Source organism: Leishmania major, chromosome 29 (genome assembly GCF_000002725.2).
Source record: "Leishmania major strain Friedlin complete genome, chromosome 29".
Classification (NCBI taxonomy): domain Eukaryota; phylum Euglenozoa; class Kinetoplastea; order Trypanosomatida; family Trypanosomatidae; genus Leishmania; species Leishmania major.
Window position 1 is genome coordinate 307,749 of NC_007270.2, and position 18,794 is coordinate 326,542.

Sequence of the window (18,794 nt, forward strand, 5' to 3'; positions counted from 1 at the left end):
CCAAGAAGCGAAACGATTCCACACTCAGCGCCGCACCGCAACCCCCCCCCCCGCACCCCTCGTCAGCAGCAGGGCGCGCTTCGCACCGCCCAGAGAGAAAAGAACGTGCAGCCAGCAAAGTCCTGAACTTACGCGGAAACGAGAACAGAAGTACCGAACCGCCTGTGCGCGCACGAGGGCGCGAGCGTGCGTGTTCACATGTCAGCGCCTATAAACGCCGCGCCACCTGCGCCAACATCACCTGCCTTGACCATTACGATTAGACACAGGAAACGAATCTTAAACGTCCAGATGTGTGCCATCAGTTACACACCACACACTCCCACACGCACCAGCACGTGCACCCACGCGCACCCTAGGAAGAAACTGGCCAATCCCACACAATCATTCATGCATCACAGTGCTGTCGGTGCGAGATCACTCTTCCGGCGCAGCGCCGCGGAGAGTAAGAAAACGAAGACCCCCAGCAGCACGAACAGCACGCTGAGCATCCGGTAGTCAATTGGGCTGCCCTCGTCCCCGTTATCGGTCATCCAGTCTGCCTCAGCTAACGCATCGTGGGGAGACTTCACGTGATTTGCAGCTCCACTTGCCCTGGTTGCGATCGAGCGTGCTTGTGGGGCGCTATCCTGAGATGGTGCCACGTAACCGCGCTCGAAGGCTGCTGGAAGCGGAATCGCTGCCGCCCCGTGACTACCACGTCCGCGACCACGGTAGCTTCCGCGGCCGCGACCACCACGGCCGCCGCGTCCACGACCGCGACCGCGTCTATTCGAGTCCGTCGCCTGTGGAGGGCGGCTCGGCGTGAGATCGGGAATGGCAGCCAACGGCCGGTGTGGTGGAACCGGCCTCTCGGTGTAGTTGTCGCCTCGGTTGTAGTGCAGGAACCGGCACGTCGTGACCACGTGAGAACGCGTTCCACGGCACCACGTCCCGCACTGCGTCTCCCACGCCTCCTCCTTCAGCTTTCCGAAGGCAAGGTTATGGCGCAGCTCAGCCTCGAAGTAGGCTGTCCTCAGTCCGGGAATGCCGACAAACACAATGTCGGGCAGAAGATGCAGGTCGGAGCAGGTGGCTGGGTTGTGGGTCTCGCCCTTCTGCGGCTCCACATCACGGCGGCAGATGCGCATTTTCAGCGACCTCCCCGGGTGGCGCAGGAGTGCCTGTTTGCCAGGGTTGTCGACAAGCATGTTCAGCCGAATGAACCGATCGCCTACGAGGACGCCACGGTTGCTAAGGTGGAGCTTCTGGCAGTCGAGGATGCTGTGTGGAGCGTTGGTGGTGCAGGGCTCAAAGGTGGCCTTCGGGTTGGACTTTAGCTTTCCCGGCACATAAGAAAGGCCGCGATTCTTCACAAAGGCAGAGGCCTTGTACTGCCGAGTGCCTATGGTGATCATGAGGGGCTTCGATGAGAAGGAGGTGGTGGCAGAAGCGTCCGCGACGGCGTCCTCAGGCTCGTACTCGTACTCCTCCTCGTCCGCGTGCTCTTCCTCCGCATACCCCACGTCTTCCACCACGTCCTCGGTGTCGTCGTCGCCTTCTCCCTCGTCCCCTTCCGGGTACAGTTCGTCTTCCTCTGCCTCGGCGTCATCAGCCTCGGTATCGCCCCCGTTGTCGCCCGTCACTGCGTCGTCGTCCGCCTCCTTGCCCACAGAGCCGCAGGTGTCGGCAAGGCTTGCTTCGTCTTCTCCGCCCGGGTGCGGTTCCCCAGCGGCCGGCGGTGAATCGGGTGAGCTACCAGTGGTGTCACCATCAGCTGCCGCTTTCAGAGGCTTTGCCTCAGCCGGGCACGTGGCACCGGTGTAGCTGCCGACACTCACGAGGGAGGCGCCTGCACGGAATCCGTCCATTGAGCGTGATGGTGGATGAAAGGTGGGGTTTTGCGAATTCACCAAGAAGGTGGAGGCCGCACGAAGGAGGGGGTAGTGAGAACGCGCACAATTGCCTGTCGGACTGCCTGCAAGCTTTTGTGCTAGCGGAAGGCTTCCCTTCGCTCCGAGGCCTTCTCTGGTCGCAGTTGTGACACTTTCCGCCTCTCCTATCGGCTTTGCCGCTTCCTCGCTGGCTTCGAGAAAGGTGTCTGCTTGTCAGCGTGAGTCTTCGTGGTTAAGAAGTGCGCGCGAGTTGGTGTGGGTGGGTGGATGTCCATCGCCGTTGCGCCCTCAGAAACCGCACGGAGAGAAGAGAATGGTAGCAAAAGACAAAGCAAGGAAGAGAAAGCCGATTCATGTGCGTTGAAGAAGCACGTGTGCCTCTAACATATATATGCATGCGCATATAGGTACATATATACATATATATACGGAAAACCACCAAGGGAGTAATACGTGGAGGCCCGGGAAGATGCGGAATCGGCGTGACACTCGCTCAGTGCAGTACACACCGAGTGATCTTAGACAATAGTGTATGCAACGATGATGCCGTACGGTGACGCTCACACATACAGGCACAGACACACACACACACACACACACGCACCGAGACCGTGGGAAAGAATAGGGGGAGCGCTATTTGCCGGACGCTGAGATGACGCATCCCCCACCCCCTCTCCTCCTCCATTCGGCTACCCGCTGCCGCCCTTTTGCATGCAACACCCCCTCCCGCACGTCTGCGAATGTTCTGTGTTCGTTGGTTGCCTTTTTTCTCCTCTTGAATTTTGCGTGAGTGACTGGCTGGCCAGAGTCTGGAGAGAGTAAGACCTGATTCACTTGCGCCTTGTCAATCGTCTCACCTTGATGATGTTACTGCCGTGGAGTGTCTCTCAATGTGAAGCGTGGAGACGTATGCGTGCGCCAGCATGCACACGTATTCGATGTCTGCCTTCATCTGGTCTGCCACCTCTCTCCAGATCCTCTTGTTGCACATGGCACAGGAAGAAAAGAGGGAGGGGCGAGTAAAGGGCACGTGCTATCGAGGGAGGAACGGTCAAGAAAGCGGAAAGGCGAGGGCGACGGAGTGGCCGCACGCGCACTGTAGCACGTCAGACAACCACGCACAAAACGCAAAGCAAACAGTCCTGCCGGCCTCTCCCTCTCCCTCTTCCTGTGCCCGCTACCGCGCCGGACCCCTTCATATTCTGTCCGTTTCTCACTTCATGCGCAGCAGCAGGAGAGGCTCTCGCGCACCCACCCACCCCTCCTCACCCGGGTTTAGGCAAAAAAGCCGTTCAACAAAAGCGAAAAGGCGACTGCGCAAAGACCGGCGATGTGAGGAGTGTATACCAACCCATCATTCATGCGCCACAAGGTGACGGCACCACCGATTGTTCCGACCAGCGTGAGGCCCCACAGTGTCGGGTCCGTCGGAAGGACAAAGAAGAAAGCCCCGAACACAAAGTCCGCCAGAGGCTTTACGAGGAGGACAAAGACGTGGACGAGCGCCATCGACGCCGTGGCAAGATAGAGTGACATGCACGAAGAAGGGTTCTGCAGCACCATGGGGAGTTGGCGCTGCTGCCACAGAGAGGCCGCGTCCCTTACGACTTGCCGGTAGATTTCCTTGCCCACTGTAAAGCACAAGCTTGCGGCGCCGGCAGGATCGGACTTCACGGCAGACCAATGCAGCGCCTCCGCCACAAGAGTGGGGCAACCATCCGCTGTGAAAAACAACGGCACACCCTTCTGCACTACCACCCACCACCCAATCCCTGAAAGACCGACGGCGATCGGAACCGTCACCAATGGCAGCGGAGGATGCCACACGCGACCCCAGAAGCGGCTCCGCCAAAAAGCAACGGTGTAGCCGGCCAGAAGAAAACCCTGCAAGCACAAGGCGCGACGGACAAAGATGTCACGGACAAGGACAGCAGCGACATCTACGGGGTTCCATGAGACAATGAGCTCCGTCACAGGAGGCATTGTCGTCACAAACGGCGGATAATGCAAGGGGCCGCCACCAAAGGAGACGACGGCGACGTTCACGAGCGTGAGAAAGGCGAGTGTGATGAGGGACTGCCAACGGCGTGGTTCCTCAAAGAAGCCCACAAAAGGTGCGATCGAGATACACGGAACAGCGAACAGTAGCAAGATCACCGTGGCACACACCATTCCAGCAGGCAGTGCCGGAAGCGAGGCAGATGAACTTGTCGACGAGCCCATGAAGAGGGAAATGCCCTCTTCGCCGAACATCTTGAGGTGATAGTAGAGAATGCCGAATAGGGTGAAAGGGGCGAGGAACCATGTGAGGTAAAACCGCTCCTTGTATTCTACGTGGCGCACATAGGATTTGAACTTAGGGCTGCGTGTCAACTCGTCCAGGCAGTTCAGCGTGTACTGGTTTGCGGCAGGACTGTGGAAGTCCTTGGGGTCGATGCGCTCACAGGACATGGTCCGCAATAAAGAAGCACTCTAAATAGCGAAGGGAAAGTATATGGACTCCTGTGCAGGACTGACTTCTCGGTGACAGACATGCACACACGCACACGTGCGCTGGAAGACCGCGGCAATGCGCTATGCACAGGCGGGGCGCTAAGCTGGTCTAAAACAGACACGCTGTTTAGGAGCGCAGAGCAGTATTGCCTCAATGAATCACTCGATCTCACAGGCACACGCTCGCTCCTCTCTGCAAGCAAAGACGCCGCCTCAACGCGCGTCGTTGTCTAACAATGAAAGTTAGTGAGGCAAAGACGACGGAGTCAGCCGCCTCGCTCTCGATGACACTTGCTGGAGCTACCCCTTACAGAGCGTGTTCTGGTGCTGTACAGGGAGGGGCCTACAAAAGTGGGTATGTGTGTGTGCGCACGCGACGTCGACGCAGCAGCCCTCTTGTGGAATAGAGAATAGGGGAAAAGAGCACAGCATGGGAGCGGTGGAGTACGAGAGAGCACGTAGTAGTGGCAAACCCCCGCTTTCTTCGTTTCCCCGTGTAAGTGTAACGAAGCGGAGCGCTCGCCATCCCCGTCTTCCCTGTTCGCGCCTTGTTGGCGAGCACAGGTGCGCAGAGGCAAGCCGAGACGTCATGCGGTGCGCAGAAAAGGGAGGAGAGGCTGCCCGCACGCACCTGCAGCGCGCACAGTCCCAGTCCCACTCCCCACAGCAGTAACTTTTGACCTTTTCGTGTGGCAATACCATTTCCTTTCTAAAGAAGGTGAGCACGGTGAGCCGTCTTACCTTCCCCACCTTCACCAATTCGACTTGTGATGTGTAAAAGGTCCCACCTGTCAATACCTCACCTGCCACCATCGTTTTTCTTTTTTATTATTGTAGCCGAGGAAGTGCGGCGCGCCGAGATTCGTGCCCTATACTGTGTTAAATGTTTTTCGTCTTTCCCTATCGGCGTCCTCCCCATCCTTTTTTCGTTCACCTGCCCCCCCCCTCCTCCCCCTTCTGTTCTCTTCGTCGCACAGGCATGCTGCTTCTCACGTGTCGACCGCGGAGCCCCGCCCCCCTCCCCTCGCTAACGCAAATGAAGAGAACAGGAACACAACGAACGAAATTAAAACGATGTTCCTCTCGCTGCCCTTGCTAGAGTCGCCCTGCCGTACCTCCATCTGACGAGTGCGAAGAAGTTACGCAATCGTCTCTGAGTCACATATATTCTTCACGATACTCGTGACTCTTCGCTTCGATTTTTTTTGGGGGGAGAGGGGGGGGGGTCTGCCCTCCACGCCGCCATCGCTAACGCTTGTTGCGCACGCCGCAGCACACCAAGCGACGTTGAAACGGTAAAGAAGCAAGCGAAACGAACACGCCTGGACATGACTGGTGCGACAGGGGTGACCAAGCAACAACCCTCTTTCCCCAAGTCCATCGCGAGACGAAAAGAAAACGAAAAAATGGGGCGAGGAGGCCTCGAGACGGTCAATTTCATCTACGCCACCTGCTTTGAGACCCAGCCGTCTGTCACCGTGCAGCTTGAGTCACAGGTGTCTGTACAGGCAAACACCACCAGGGCGGAGAGGGGAGGAATGGTAGGGAAGTGAAGGAAGAGGTAGGGAAACAACAAGGCAGTCTCGAAAGGTGAGCGAGTGGGGGGAGGAGTCTATGCCGTGGCTGACGGGGCGCATCTGCATTCTAGCAAACACCAAGAGCATACCAATAACAAACGACACGTTCACAGAGTGGGCTGCGTGGTCCTCGACGGCACACAGCGACGAAGAAAACAGACAAAAGGCAAACAGGAGGGAGAAAAAGAGGGCAAAGCGTGGGTCGGAGATGAAAGAGTTCTGTGCCACGACAGCTGCACTCCGGGGTCACCGCGCCGCAGCACTCACGCTCCTCACCGCACATTTTCCTTCACACCAAAGAAAAAGGAGAACGCGGTTGAGCCTCAACACGACGCAGAGGGGGTGCGTGTGTGGCTGGGTGCACGCAGAGTCGCATCACAATGAAAAAGAGGGACGCTCCGGTTACTTTATCTACTGCGCACCTACCCACCACGTTCTCTCTGTACCTCTCAACCACGTAATCCTCCACGCCCACCACCTCACTCGGGATGTGCTGTCTATGGGTTGGTGTTAGCATCTGCGATAATGTCTGAAAGAAAGGCTGCCCCACTTGGGGCTACTGTAGACAAAAATGAAAAGCCGCGGAGAAGCTTGGAGGAAGGAAGGAAGGAGGAGAAATGCGGACATCGACATCCCCGCTGTTGTGCACCATGCCCGTCTAGTCGCTCTCATCCGAGTCGCTGCTGCTCGAGTCTGCCGAAGACGACGACGCAGAGTCGGCAGCCTTCGGCTGAGACGGCTTTGAGCCGCGACCTGAGCATTCCGCCTCGTACCGCTTCTTGTCTTTGGCAGCCAGCTCCTCGTACGGCTTCTTCTCCTCTGCGGACATCTTACCCCACGCCGCGCCGGCCTCGCTCATCTGCTGCTTCGCGGGGATGTTGGCGTGCTTGGCGCGGTAGTCGCTGGCAAAGAAGAAGTACGCGGTCAGAGCACGTTTCGGTGCTTTCGGGTCCTTCTCCTTCTTGGCCTTCTTGCCGCCGCGCTTGAAGACAGCACCGCCACGAGCGATGTAAGCCGCCATCTCGCGATCGTAACGCAGCTTGTCCTCATCTGCGAGCTTCTGATAGCGGCTCTTCTCCTCCTCGGAAACTTTTTTCCACAAGTTGCCCATCTCTGAGAGGAGATCGGTGTTCTTCATATCAGGGTGCTTCGCCTTTAACTTCTCACGATTCTCGTTCACGAAGATGATGTACGGAGAGAGGGCACCTTTCGGGTAATCGTCCGGTTTTTTCTCCTTCTTCCCGCGCGCACTTTCCTTGTCTTTCTTGGATTTCTTGGCTCTGCTGGGGCTGCGCTCACGCTTCAAGCGGCGGGCGCTGGCGTCCTCCTTCTCCTTCTGAATCTTGGCCAGCTCCCGCTGAATCTCAGGGGTGGTCATCAGCTTGCCCACTAACCGGTCCACCTCTGCAGTGAGAGGCGTAAAGTCCATCTTGTACTTGGCCTCGAGACGCCGGCGCAAAGTGTTCTTGCTCAGCGTGCTGAGACCGACATCGTGCATGATCTCCAGCATCGACTTCTCTAAGTCGGCTGGGATGGAACCGTTGGGCAAAGCGGACATCTTGCCTTCAGGCAACGCTTAGCACAGCTGTTTTGGTGGAAAACACGGGGGAGAGGGAGACGGAGTCGCGCCGCCCAGTCGAGAAGCGAAGAGCACAAGCAACAGTTCGTCTCTCGTATTCCTGGGTGGGTGTGCGCGTGTACGTAAAACGACTCTAAATGTCCCGAAAAATAAACGTTAGGAAAACACGACAATGAGGAACAGAAGCAGCGCCGAAAAATGGTACACGAGACTGTCACGAGAGATAAAGGCGTGGAACACAGAAAGTCGTGGTTTAGCCCCTTTCAGCTGCGGTGGTGTCAATGGTGGGTGCTACTTCGTGTGTGTGTACGTCGGGGAAAAGGAGGGAGGAGACGAATGAGTGCGCGCATACTTGTGTGTTGGCGTGTACACGCGCACGTGTTGATAGATACAAGCAGCAGCACGGCATCGGGCCAAATGACGCGAAGTGGCAAAGACGCAAAGAACAGTGGAAGTTGTGTGGGGCGAGTATGAGAACCAGAGAGGAAGCCAGCAAAGCCAGGCAGAAGCATGCATCAGTGACTGGCAGACACCAAGACGGCAGAAAAGTCACTGACGAGCCGCTCTTACGCTGCACAACACCGCAGCAAGGTAATAGAAAGGGGAGCAGGGAGGACGAAAGCAGCCGCGGGCGCACCGTGATAGCGAACATCTCATTCTGCGTTCTCGCCACTCGCAAACAGGGGCTGCTTTCGACGAGAAAGCCGAGAAGAAAAACAACAGCAAGCCACTAAGTACAACGAAAAAAACGACTCATGCGGACATCGACAGAGCATCTCTTTTTTCCAAATGCCCATTCGAGACCGCGCCTACGACAAGAGGCATGCGCATACACAACCGCCGTCCTTCTGCCTCTCCTGTGCCGCGGCTAAAGCCCGGTCGTCTAGGACACGACGTCTGTCCTCGGCGCGGGCCACGCGTCCACCCGGCTCTTCCTGTCCTGCCCCGCCCCTTGCCGGGACACCCGCTGCGCGATCGGCGCCGCACGAACCTGGCCGCGCCGCATGCCCTGATCCAAGCGGGTCGCATCCAGGGTACTGTTCGAGAGCGAAAGCAACCACGTCCGCCGTGCGGTCGGCAGGGGGCGGCCCAGGCGCATGTGCCGGGCACGCCCGGGGGGAGGAGGGGGGGAAGGAGCCAGCCAGCCCCAGGCCAGAGACCCCCGAGGACCCGCACCCCCCGCCCGCCCGCCACCCCAAGCCGCGGCATCCCACAACGTGGCGCGGAGGACCCCCCGCACCCGAGGCCGGAGCACCCGGCGGCGCGGCCCGGGGTGTCCTCGTCATGCCTCCGGCGTCTGCGCTGCATCGGCCCACCCGGCCGGACGTAGAGGACGCCGCCCGCTTCGCACACACGCCCTTTGGGGTTGACGGGCGCAAAGACGTTCGCGCCTTTTCCGCCCAGCCCTCCTCCGCCCCCCACCCCCGCACACTTGGCTGGGGCGCAATGCCCCACGCCAGCCGCGCACGACAGCGCCCGCACCCCGGCGTTTTCAGGGCATGTTTCCGGGCGACGTCGTTGTCGGGGGGTGGCCCTCAGCACCTTCCATGTCCGTCGACACCACCGGAGGCTAGGGCGTGTCTGGATGGCCTGTCTCTGCACGCGCCGCCACAGCCGGGACCCCGCTACGCGTCTGCGGCGGCAAGGGCCTTTTGCCCTCTCCCCTAGATCCGCCTGCCTTTCCCAGGCGTGGGTGTGCTGAGGTGGGAGGGCCGCGCGCAAGCATCTGCCCGAGCACGAAAAAGTCACGGCGCGTCGCCCTGAAAGGAGCACGGGGGGCCAGCAGCGGCAGATGCCCGACGGGGGGAGCCCGTTCAGCGCGACCGCTGCCGACGAAAGATGCTGTGTGCGTGCGAAGCTCCAAAAGGGCCGGCGCTTGCACGCCCGCACGACGGCTGCCGAACCGCTGTGGCAACGCCGCGGCCCGGTGTATACACCTCCCGCGCCCGGGGGCCCCATTCGTGCGAGCACACCGCCCCCAGCTTCGCAAGCCGAACAGTAGCTACTTCGACGGCTTTTGAAACGTGTCGGCCAACGCCGCGCATTGGCTGGAAGCCCACTCCCAGAAGGCAGGGGTGCCGATCCCCTTGCAAGTGCGGGCGTGCGGCGGGGGTTGCGGCTGGTGTTGGTGTCGGGCGCCAAAGGGTGTGCGCCCCGTTTGGGGGGTGGGGGGCGCGCCGTCCAGCACCGCGCCTTCCAGAGGGTGGCCCGCGGTGTGGCCCGCATGACCCCTTGTCTGATGAGGGTGCGGGGTGTGTGGCGTCACCGGCAAACGAAGGCGCGGCGCGGGCCGGGTGTCGTGTTGGGCCCCGGGTTCCGCGGGCCCACGGCGGTGGTGAAGGGGGTCGTCGGGCTGGTCGGCCTGGGGCCCCGCATCGCAGCCTGGCCGTCTCGGATTTCCTCTGGCGGAGGCGAGCACAGGCACGACGGCCGTCTGGGAAATTCAGGATCCAGCGGGGACGGCGCACGCCTACATTGAGCTTCCCCAGCGCCGTGACGGCAACGCCCTGACCTGCCGAGCCGAACGCGCGGGTGTGGCCCGCAGGCGCCGCACCCGCCTCAGAGTGTGGCTGCTGCTGGGCCGCCCCGCGGGGGAGCGAGTCTAAGGGGTCCACAGTGGAGCGGCGAGGGCGGAAACCAGACGGCTGTGCTCGGAGCCTGTCTCGTACATGCTCGCGCAGTCGTCGCGAGACCATTCTTCCGGGGCGGCTTGCGCAGATCGCTGGCCAGCACCACGGGGCGGCGGGGCGCGGGTCCACCATCGGGCGTGCGAAACTTCAGGGGGACGAAAGGCGCCCCCCCCTTCCACGCAGCAGGGGCGCGGGGAGAGGCTTCCTGATGTTGGCTCGACTTCTGCTGAAACACCGTACGCAATACGCTGCTCTGCCCGTGCGCGCTCAGATGGCGGACGCCCTCTCTCGCCGCCGGTGTGTAGTGCGCGGGGGCCATGGATGCGCGCCCATATTCAAGGATCGCTGGGGGTGAGGGCATTGCAAGACGGCGTCCATCCTTCAAGGCCTGCTTTTTGCTGAGCATGTCCGAGGGAGGGCGATACTTCGGCGACGCGCAGGGTGCTTTCCCAAGAGCTGCCTTCAATCGCGTCAGCTTTGGCGTCTAGAGCTGCCTTTGAACAGCTTCACCAGAGGGGACCACCTTCCTGATTGGTGTTGGCAGTAGTCACGAATTTCGCGCGGCCCTTGCGGGACACTTTGCGGCTCTACGTGTGTGTGGTGTGTCTGTGTGGTGGGTGTGAATGCATTGGCGATTCGCATTCGCTCCCTGGTGCGCTTTCGGGCTACCGTGGCAGTTGGGGCCAGCGCGGCGATGTGAAGCCCGCGCGTCTTCGTTTCTGTGCTGCTGTGGTACGCACGCTCTTCGCGGATCAATTTCGCAATAGGGTTGCAGTAAAATTCCCAGTTCGCTTCCCGGAAGGAGTACAATTCAGCGCCGGGCCATACCCCTCTTCATGTCGGATAGCGAACTGGTCCGCGCCGTGGTGACGGCGTCCCATTTACAGATGAGGCAGTCGAGCGCCAGGGTGGCGTAACCGTGGCCTCATCTGCGCTGTGCCATGCCGAGGTGTCGTTACCGCCCGCGCATGCCACGCATTTGACATTGCGCCGGTCGTGCAGGAGAGGTCCGGGCCCGGTCGAGTCATCGTTTCGTATCCCGCGCCGGGCGGCGCGAGCTGGCCTCCACTCCGATAGCGTGAAGACTGCGAGCGATGTCACCTGACACCTCATCGAGAGAGCTTCCCGTGCGACGAGGTCACTCGTAGGTGTAACGCGGGACGTGAGGGTGTATGCATCTAGCAGGATCACCGCAGCAAAGCCAGAGCACCTCTGCTTCAGCTTCATCCTTGGGAACAGGGGGGAGGGCCCACACCTGTGCGCATGTTCTGGTGTGCGAGCACGGAAACGCGACAGTCGAGCTTGTTTCCTCTTGCTACACCCGAATGCCAAAAACCTGGGAGAGCGAATGCCCTACCGGCCTGTGGTGGTGGACTGAATCTCTTGCGAAATGCAGCCTGGCATCGAGGATTCATAAAGGAGCCGGGCCGGCCAACGCCGTCTGGCGTCGTTCAGGACACTGCAACCCCACTGCGTAAAGTGCAGGCTAGGTCCAGGGTCACGCTCGGCATCGAGGCAACACAGCAAAAGCGGCCGAAAAACAAAGAAACAGAGGGATGAGTATTGTTCAATCGTCGACACGACTCACGTTGAGCCGGTACAAACTTGATCATGGCTATAAGTCTCCGCGGCACAGCGCCGACCCAAACGTGTAGGCCGACGCCGCGAGTTCGCCAGCCGTGCCGGAGGGCACGGCTGCAGGCTGCTTGACCACCCCACAGAGTGGGTACTGGACCCTGGATGCCACGCACTGAGGTTGCTGACATCATCAGAGAGTTGGGAGCACAAGGTAAAACAAAAGAAACGCACACCCATGCGAGAGGAATAGAAAGAAGTCATGTTGTGACGAGAGATCCGGTGCATTAGCCCCTTCCCTCTTGCGCTCTCACGCAAGAATGTTGAGCGGTCTACTGTAGCCGAAGCGAGAGCGGAGAGCGTGGAAGGTGAAGCGGAGAAAACAGGAGCAGCATCTAATACAACACAAAACGGGAGAAACTATCAACCAAAACCAATGCGCCCTTTCCCTTCTGAGCCCGTCATCCTTACTTGCTGTTCAGCGCAGTTCCTGCCATCTCACACACACGGTGCACAGAGCACTTGTACGTGGATAAGGGGAGGGGTGAGTATACGCAAGACATGGTGGGTGGAGCAAGAGGAAAAAAAAAATAAATAAAGGACGGGAAGAGAAGCGAGAGGTGTCTGATTATGCGTGAGGGAGACGAATTGGATGAGGACAATCTATCAGACAGTGGTCAGTCAACAATGTCTGCACTGCCTGGCAGGACCAACACAAAACGTTTCAACATTACCTTTAGAAGCCGCCACTGGTGCAAGGCGGCGTGCTTTGGGATATGCCCTTTTCGTGATTGAGCACCAAAAGTATCAACAGTTGCGCTGTTCAGTGTCGGTTGCTGCGGGCGTCGCCGTGGACTAATGCGGGGCCAAGTGCACCGCCCATCTTACGGCACGGCTCCGACTCACTGCGGTAATCACGAGGGAGATCCTTCTTTGATGGCTTTACTGCTGACCTGTTCGCTGAAACCTCACAGAGGAAGGCTCTATGGCTGGTGGGATGCCCTGATTGTGCATGCTGAACAATGTCTTCTGGCTGCAATGAGATTGTGCGGGCTGCCAGATCCTGGATCGCAAGCAGCAGCGCAGTTGGTGAGAGGCTGTTCGATGCTAAGAAGTTGTCCCATAGAGCGCACCGGGCGACTGGTAGTAATAAATGTGGCGCCGGAGGTGTTGGCGGGGCACCAGGCGATTCAGTGGGGAGGTCATTCTTGGAAGCCGTGGCGCCTGTCATGGCAGTGGAAGCATCATCGACCACGTCCGCTGCCTGCTCCTCAATGAACGTCAGACCTCTGGAAGGGAGTGTCAGCTCTCGCTGTAGGTCACATGGTCGCTCACACTTTCGCTGCGTTTCAACAACGCACGGTGGTGGTGTACACCCGCCATGCGAGCTGGACTGCTTGCAATTGAGATCGACGACAGTTACTGGCGATGGCGCCGCTACCTGTGTAGAGACCTGCTGCGAACTGCAGCTGCGGGGCACTGTTGGCGTGGGGCTGCGGGCCGACTCTACAAGAAAACGAGCCCCCTCGAGAACCTCCCACGTGGCAGCGTACCCTGGAAAACGCTGAGACAGCAGCTGCTGAGCGCACCAAAGCTGCTGAGCGATAATCTTCGCAGAGTAGTCGGCCGCGGCAACACCCAGGCACTCGTTGATTGGATTTGGCGCGCTTGTCGCCACTCGAGGAGAGGTGTTGCACAGCAGTGGGCTTGCGCCACTAAAAGCACGCATCGCAGATGCGTCAGACCGCCACGAGGTGAACGGTGGCGGACTCCGGCGTGCTGACCCCCTTTCAGAAAGCTCAAACACCTGCAGCTGTCGGGAGTGTGAGGGGTGTCGGAGCTCCTGTGCAGCCTGCGCGAGCCGATCCAGCACCACAGACGCCTCGCCAACCGCCTCAACAGATCCGGTAGAGACCGTACCCTCGCGCCACCGCTGTTGGAGGTGCGTGACAGATTGCACGACGGCGTCAAGAAACATCCATTGTAGCTGCGCAGCGCGTGGATGAGTCAAAGCACCGCAGGCCCCGCCATCCTCCTGGGAAACGGTCACAAGGCTAGAGTCGAGTTGATATATACACCGAAGCATGCTCTGCTGCAGCTCCAGCGTCAGCTCAGCGTGGTAGCGCACAAGATCGCACACGGTCTCCCCTTCCGTAGGCGAGGGGCTTGTCGTCGGCTTCGTCTGTAGAAAGTCGACGGACTGCGTGGAGGACTGCAGAGAGAGGGACGTCTCCGGAACTGTGTAACACCGTCCTCGGCAGCGGATGGTGCTTGTGTCAGAGTATTGATTTCCCACCCCTGGGCTGCTACTCGCCGCCGCCGCTTGGACCTCACGTAATGGCAGCGCTGCGTTGTTTTCCATGGAGTTCTCCATGTCTTGCTGCATGACTTCCAAAACTCGCTGCTCTAGCACACAAGTGAGGCGGAGAAGATACAGCCCGGCTTCTGTCACGCTGTCGCCACGCGGGCCGCAGGTGCACGGTGCTGCCGCTCTCAAAGCACTCTGCAGCGAGTGCGCCATGTGCATGCAGCTCACGGACGTTCTGTTGCAGCGGCGAGACGGTAGGCTGCAAGGCAGACGGCTACTGAGATGCGCATCCATTCCTTGATTGTCATGGGGTGAAGACGTGGCTGCCTGCCACACAAACTGTTCGAGTGCTTGCGCAAAACGCTCCACTGGATCGGCTACGGAGAGGCCATGGTCTCGGCCATGCTGCAGATGCGAAGTTGAGCCGAGAGAGCCCATTCCGCGAGGTGCACAACAAACCACAACAAACGCGCCGCACTCCCCATCAAAGAAAGGGGGAGAGAGCCCTGAGAGATGCGCGCAACTAGCGCAGAACGACCTTTCCGAACAAGCACAAGTCGAAGACAATAGAGAAGAAGGCGTTACACGTGAACCAGTCGAGATAAAGATGGGAAGCGAAAGGAAAGGGTGTGCAGGTGCGCTCATATCTGCAGGGAGTGAGAGAGAGGGAGACATGAAAGAAGGAGAGTCTGCTGGTCAAGTGGACCGCGCTGCAGCTCAAAGGGCGGGAAAGCAAAATCGCACGAACCGGGAAACGTACTTCGTTCGCAGTGCTGCCTGTGCAAGTGGCATGATTGCCAGAGCTGTCGATTCACAGACGCGCCTTCAGCCGCTGGCCAGATTATGCTTTTTTCATCGCCTCAACGGCAACGACAGAGGTTGACAATTCAGCAGTGGCAGCGGGCCACATTCTGCACCATTATCGCCATGCCGGCACACGAGAGTCACACCATCAGCTCGAGCAGTATCTGCCCCGCCAATCAAACACGAAGAATGGCGCAGAGGCTTTGTGGCCGCGCAGCGTGGTACCGTTCCCCTTGCGCTCAAGGAGATGCATGCGCTCGCCAAGGTGCCACCTTACTCTTTCTTCTGCAACGCACGCAAACGCTTCTTCTCGCGCGCCAGATCGCGGCGGCGACGCTCGCCGGGTGCAACGCAAAATGCCTGCTTGTGCGCGTAAAAGGCCTGGATTCGGCGGCCGTAGAACATGCGATCGTGCAGCGAGCGGCGAGCTGTTGTGGCCGTGCCAACGTCTGTGAACACTACAAATGCCTGTCCGTAGAACTCTTTCGACTTGCTGTACAGAACCGCCTTCACTGGGCCAAACTGGGTGCAGTACAGATAAAGGGCACGTCGGACTTCATTGGCGGACGACTTGTCCGGCAATCCTCTGATGTAGAGCGTTTGCTTTGGATCGTCCATCACTACATATGAGTGAGGGGCACCAGTGAACTTTGTATGACCTGTGTTTGCGTGCGCGTGTGCCTCAAGTGAGCGATGAAGCACAGGGCGTACGAAGGACGAGAGAGGTGGGAGCAATACAAAGGTCACAGAGTGATGTGCAAGAAGCGGTAATGATTCTGCTTTCAGAAACATTCGAGAAAAAACTCTGCTTCAGGCGCAGTCACCGAGCCTGCTGCGTGAACGGCGAGTTGCACGCACCGAACACCGGCGCGGCTGCAAGGTTCAGGCACACCATACACATACACAAATGGAGCACGATATGAGGGAGACATCAAAACAAAGCACCCTTCGCCCCTCTGCACAAACGCATTCTGGTACTCCTAGTCCAGTGAGTGGGTACAGCGTTCATTCGCCTTTCCGTTTTTTTGTTCATGTTCACTCCCAATAAGTTACAGCTCCTTGAACACCAAGCAAAATAAGAGACGGGGAGAAGAAGCAGAGCCTGATTGCCAGCCTGGCTACTTCAACTAGTCACCAAATGTGGGGTGCGGATGAAAGGTACGCCGAGAGGGGGGCCGTCAGATACGCACACCCCCGCGAGGAAGAAGTCGGACCTTTCCCTGCAGCCCTACCCAGTTTTCTGCTCCGTCTAACCGCACTAATCGACAAGCTCAATATGCAGTTCCAAAAGAAACAAAGAAGGTTTGGATAAGACCCAGAAGGAAAGCTAATGAGGAGAGGGGGTCAGAACAGGTACGGAGTTGAATAGGGCCACGCATTGCCGCTTTGCTTCTCTCCGTCCTTTCATGTCCGCCCCCCCCCGCACCCTACCCGAATGCGAGACAGCGCTGGTCTATTGTCGCAAAAAAGACGCTGCGAATAGGAAGCCTATCGGCCCCGCGGGGCCCCATATTGCCTTGTTTTGTTTATCAGTTTACTCACTGTACCGACTTCTTCCAGGGCAACGCTCATTGCCTGTAGGGGTGAGTCACGCCGTTTGGTGTAACCCGCATCTATTTTAGTGCTGCGAGACCAGACGTCCATTCACGTACGTTTGCAGTATGTTGTGTGGCGCCGCGTTGTAGACGATCTTCTGGAAGACGTCCTCCAGGGTGTCGATGCCCTCGAAGATGATCAGGCTGCTGTTCGGAAGCGTGGTGTCGATCACCAATGCGTCGAACATATAGCCGGGAGCGATGCGACCCACCTTGAGGTCGAGGGAGATGCCACCATTCGCGGTGGCCACGAAGAACGCTTCCACACTGCTCACGCGGGCGCCGCTGTGCTGGCTGCGCTCTGTGGCACTCAGACACGGATCAGTGCCGCTCTCCAGCGCGCGGCCCGCCGCGAGTGCGTAGCGGCACGCGTCAAACAGCGAGGCGCTCGGACCTCCAGAGATGTCTGTCCCCATGCCCACATGCACGCCCATGTCCAAAGCCTTTTTCAATGGGAAGACGGCACCGGAAAAGTAGAAGTTAGACAGCGGGCAATGACCCACAGCTGCCCCGCGCGCCTTTACCAGCTGCATGTCCTCCGTGGAAAGGTAGTTGCAGTGCGCCAGGACAGTCCGTCGAGTCAAAAGTCCAAAGTCGTCGAGCGCAAGGGCGTCATGCTTGCCGTACCGCTCAATCACATGGTTGTGCTCCCAATCACTCTCAGAGCAGTGTGTCTGCACATGGCAGCCATAGTTCTTCGCAAGCTCACCCAGTCCACGTAGCGCCGCATCGCTGCAACTCGGAATGAAACGAGGGATCAGGGATGGGAGCACGAGGCCTTCAGTGTTGCCCTTCAGCCCGCGCACCTGCTGCACAAAGTCCTCAGACTGCGCCACTGACTCCTCCGGCGAGGCGTCTCGGTAGTACTCGGGGCACTGATCAGCAAGGTCCATTGCAACGCGACCCACCACTGCCCGCTGTCCCTTCTCCAAGCAGATACGTGCAAGGAGCAGGCTGGCCTCTAGGTGAATCGACGCAAAGTACGCCACCGTCGTCGTTCCATTCGCCAGCAGCGCGGACACGAGTGAGCTGTACGACTTCTCCGCAAACACCAGATCTTTGTAACGCGCCTCCAACGGGAACGAGTACTGCTGCAGCCACGTATCCAACCTCTTATCAAGTGCCATGCCAAGCTGCGGCCACTGCGGCGCGTGGACGTGCAGATCAATGAGTCCAGGGATCAGGTACTGGCCCTTCTGGAGGCGAGTGAGGTGGCCGGCGGCCGAAGCCGCCTCGAGCACGCTTGCATAGGTTGCAGCATCGGTTGCCGGATCGATCACCTGTTCAATGGTGCCGTTGTGCACCACAACTAAAGCGTTCCGGATAATGTTCAGTGTATGCCTGTCCGGCGTCTCAAAGACGGTTCCCCAAAACGCCTGAACAGGCATCCTCACCTGCGCAGAAGATGTGAGTGATGAATATATGTGTAGATATCTTTGCGTGTGGGTAGTTGGGTGAAAGATGCTCGTTTGAAACGTGAGCGGCGCTCTTCGAGAAACGCAAAAACCGTGAAGCTCACTCACAATAACTCTTCAGACATACGTCCAGAAGACAATGCGCACAACGCTAGCAGAGAGAGGCGAGGAACAGCCGCTGACCACAGGGAGAGGAACAATGGGGTTCATAGCTGTAAACATTGACGTCTGCGGGCACCGCGGCAGAGACCACAAAGAGGGGGACATTCCGGCTTGCCGCGAAACCGGTTGTGGGGTTGTTCAACTCGATGAGAGCTCCGTTGGTGAGAAAAGCCCAGAAGTCAGCTCTCGCCCCTCGATCCATGTATTGCATGCAGTGTCCCAAAAAGGATGGACGAAAACAGAGCATTCATCTCTTGCTTACGATGTCTCCCCTGCTTCCACTCGGAGTCGCCTTTGGCGTGAACGTCGGTACATGTTCTCGAAACTTCAAAAGAAGGAAACTCCATAGAACCTTTGGCAGCTGACCGAAAATACTTTAGGCGTTGAGAGCAAATGAGAACCTAGGAAACATACGGTTGTAGCAAACAGTTTCCTTCAACGCGTCCATTCTCCGCCACACAACGTGAGCTCGACAACACTCGACCCGGCACGTCACAGGCCCCCATCGCGCGGTGCAAAGCAGTCGTACACACACGCTCTACAGCAATGCGCCGACTCCGTCACCCGCACACGGCCCATGCCTCAAAGCACTACTGGCCTGCGAAGCGGAGGCCGCCTCACAGCGGCTCACATGGCGCCGGTCCCCACCTGGTGCGCCCCTCGGGGTAGCCCAGGCGCCCCCCACCAGCAGGCAGTGTGAGGGCCGGGGAGGGGGGATACGCTCGAGTCGCGGCGACACCATGCCCACCAGACGGATGGCGCAAGTGCGCTCACTGCTGCAG

The 18,794-nt window shown here is 58.9% G+C and overlaps 6 protein-coding genes across 6 annotated transcripts; all 6 read right to left on the reverse strand.

Moving 5' to 3' along the window:
- Positions 1-395: 395 nt before the first annotated feature.
- Positions 396-1,850, reverse strand: LMJF_29_0830 (conserved hypothetical protein; the record flags this gene model as incomplete). The annotated part of the gene is made up of 1 exon (XM_003722110.1): positions 396-1,850. One exon carries the CDS (start codon positions 1,848-1,850, stop codon positions 396-398), a length of 1,455 nt encoding a protein of 484 aa, XP_003722158.1.
- Positions 1,851-3,149: 1,299 nt separating this feature from the next.
- Positions 3,150-4,325, reverse strand: LMJF_29_0840 (conserved hypothetical protein; the record flags this gene model as incomplete). Its single annotated transcript, XM_003722111.1, has 1 exon — positions 3,150-4,325. One exon carries the CDS (start codon positions 4,323-4,325, stop codon positions 3,150-3,152), a length of 1,176 nt encoding a protein of 391 aa, XP_003722159.1.
- A 2,277-nt stretch (positions 4,326-6,602) lies between these two features.
- LMJF_29_0850 (putative high mobility group protein homolog tdp-1) lies at positions 6,603-7,502 on the reverse strand (the record flags this gene model as incomplete). The annotated part of the gene is made up of 1 exon (XM_003722112.1): positions 6,603-7,502. The coding sequence occupies one exon, from the start codon at positions 7,500-7,502 to the stop codon at positions 6,603-6,605; it is 900 nt and encodes a 299-aa protein (XP_003722160.1).
- A 5,049-nt stretch (positions 7,503-12,551) lies between these two features.
- Positions 12,552-14,114, reverse strand: LMJF_29_0860 (hypothetical protein; the record flags this gene model as incomplete). Its single annotated transcript, XM_003722113.1, has 1 exon — positions 12,552-14,114. One exon carries the CDS (start codon positions 14,112-14,114, stop codon positions 12,552-12,554), a length of 1,563 nt encoding a protein of 520 aa, XP_003722161.1.
- Positions 14,115-15,113: 999 nt separating this feature from the next.
- On the reverse strand, positions 15,114-15,458 carry LMJF_29_0865 (conserved hypothetical protein; the record flags this gene model as incomplete). Its single annotated transcript, XM_003722114.1, has 1 exon — positions 15,114-15,458. One exon carries the CDS (start codon positions 15,456-15,458, stop codon positions 15,114-15,116), a length of 345 nt encoding a protein of 114 aa, XP_003722162.1.
- A 1,000-nt stretch (positions 15,459-16,458) lies between these two features.
- LMJF_29_0867 (putative guanine deaminase) lies at positions 16,459-17,823 on the reverse strand (the record flags this gene model as incomplete). The annotated part of the gene is made up of 1 exon (XM_003722115.1): positions 16,459-17,823. One exon carries the CDS (start codon positions 17,821-17,823, stop codon positions 16,459-16,461), a length of 1,365 nt encoding a protein of 454 aa, XP_003722163.1.
- Positions 17,824-18,794: the final 971 nt, after the last annotated feature.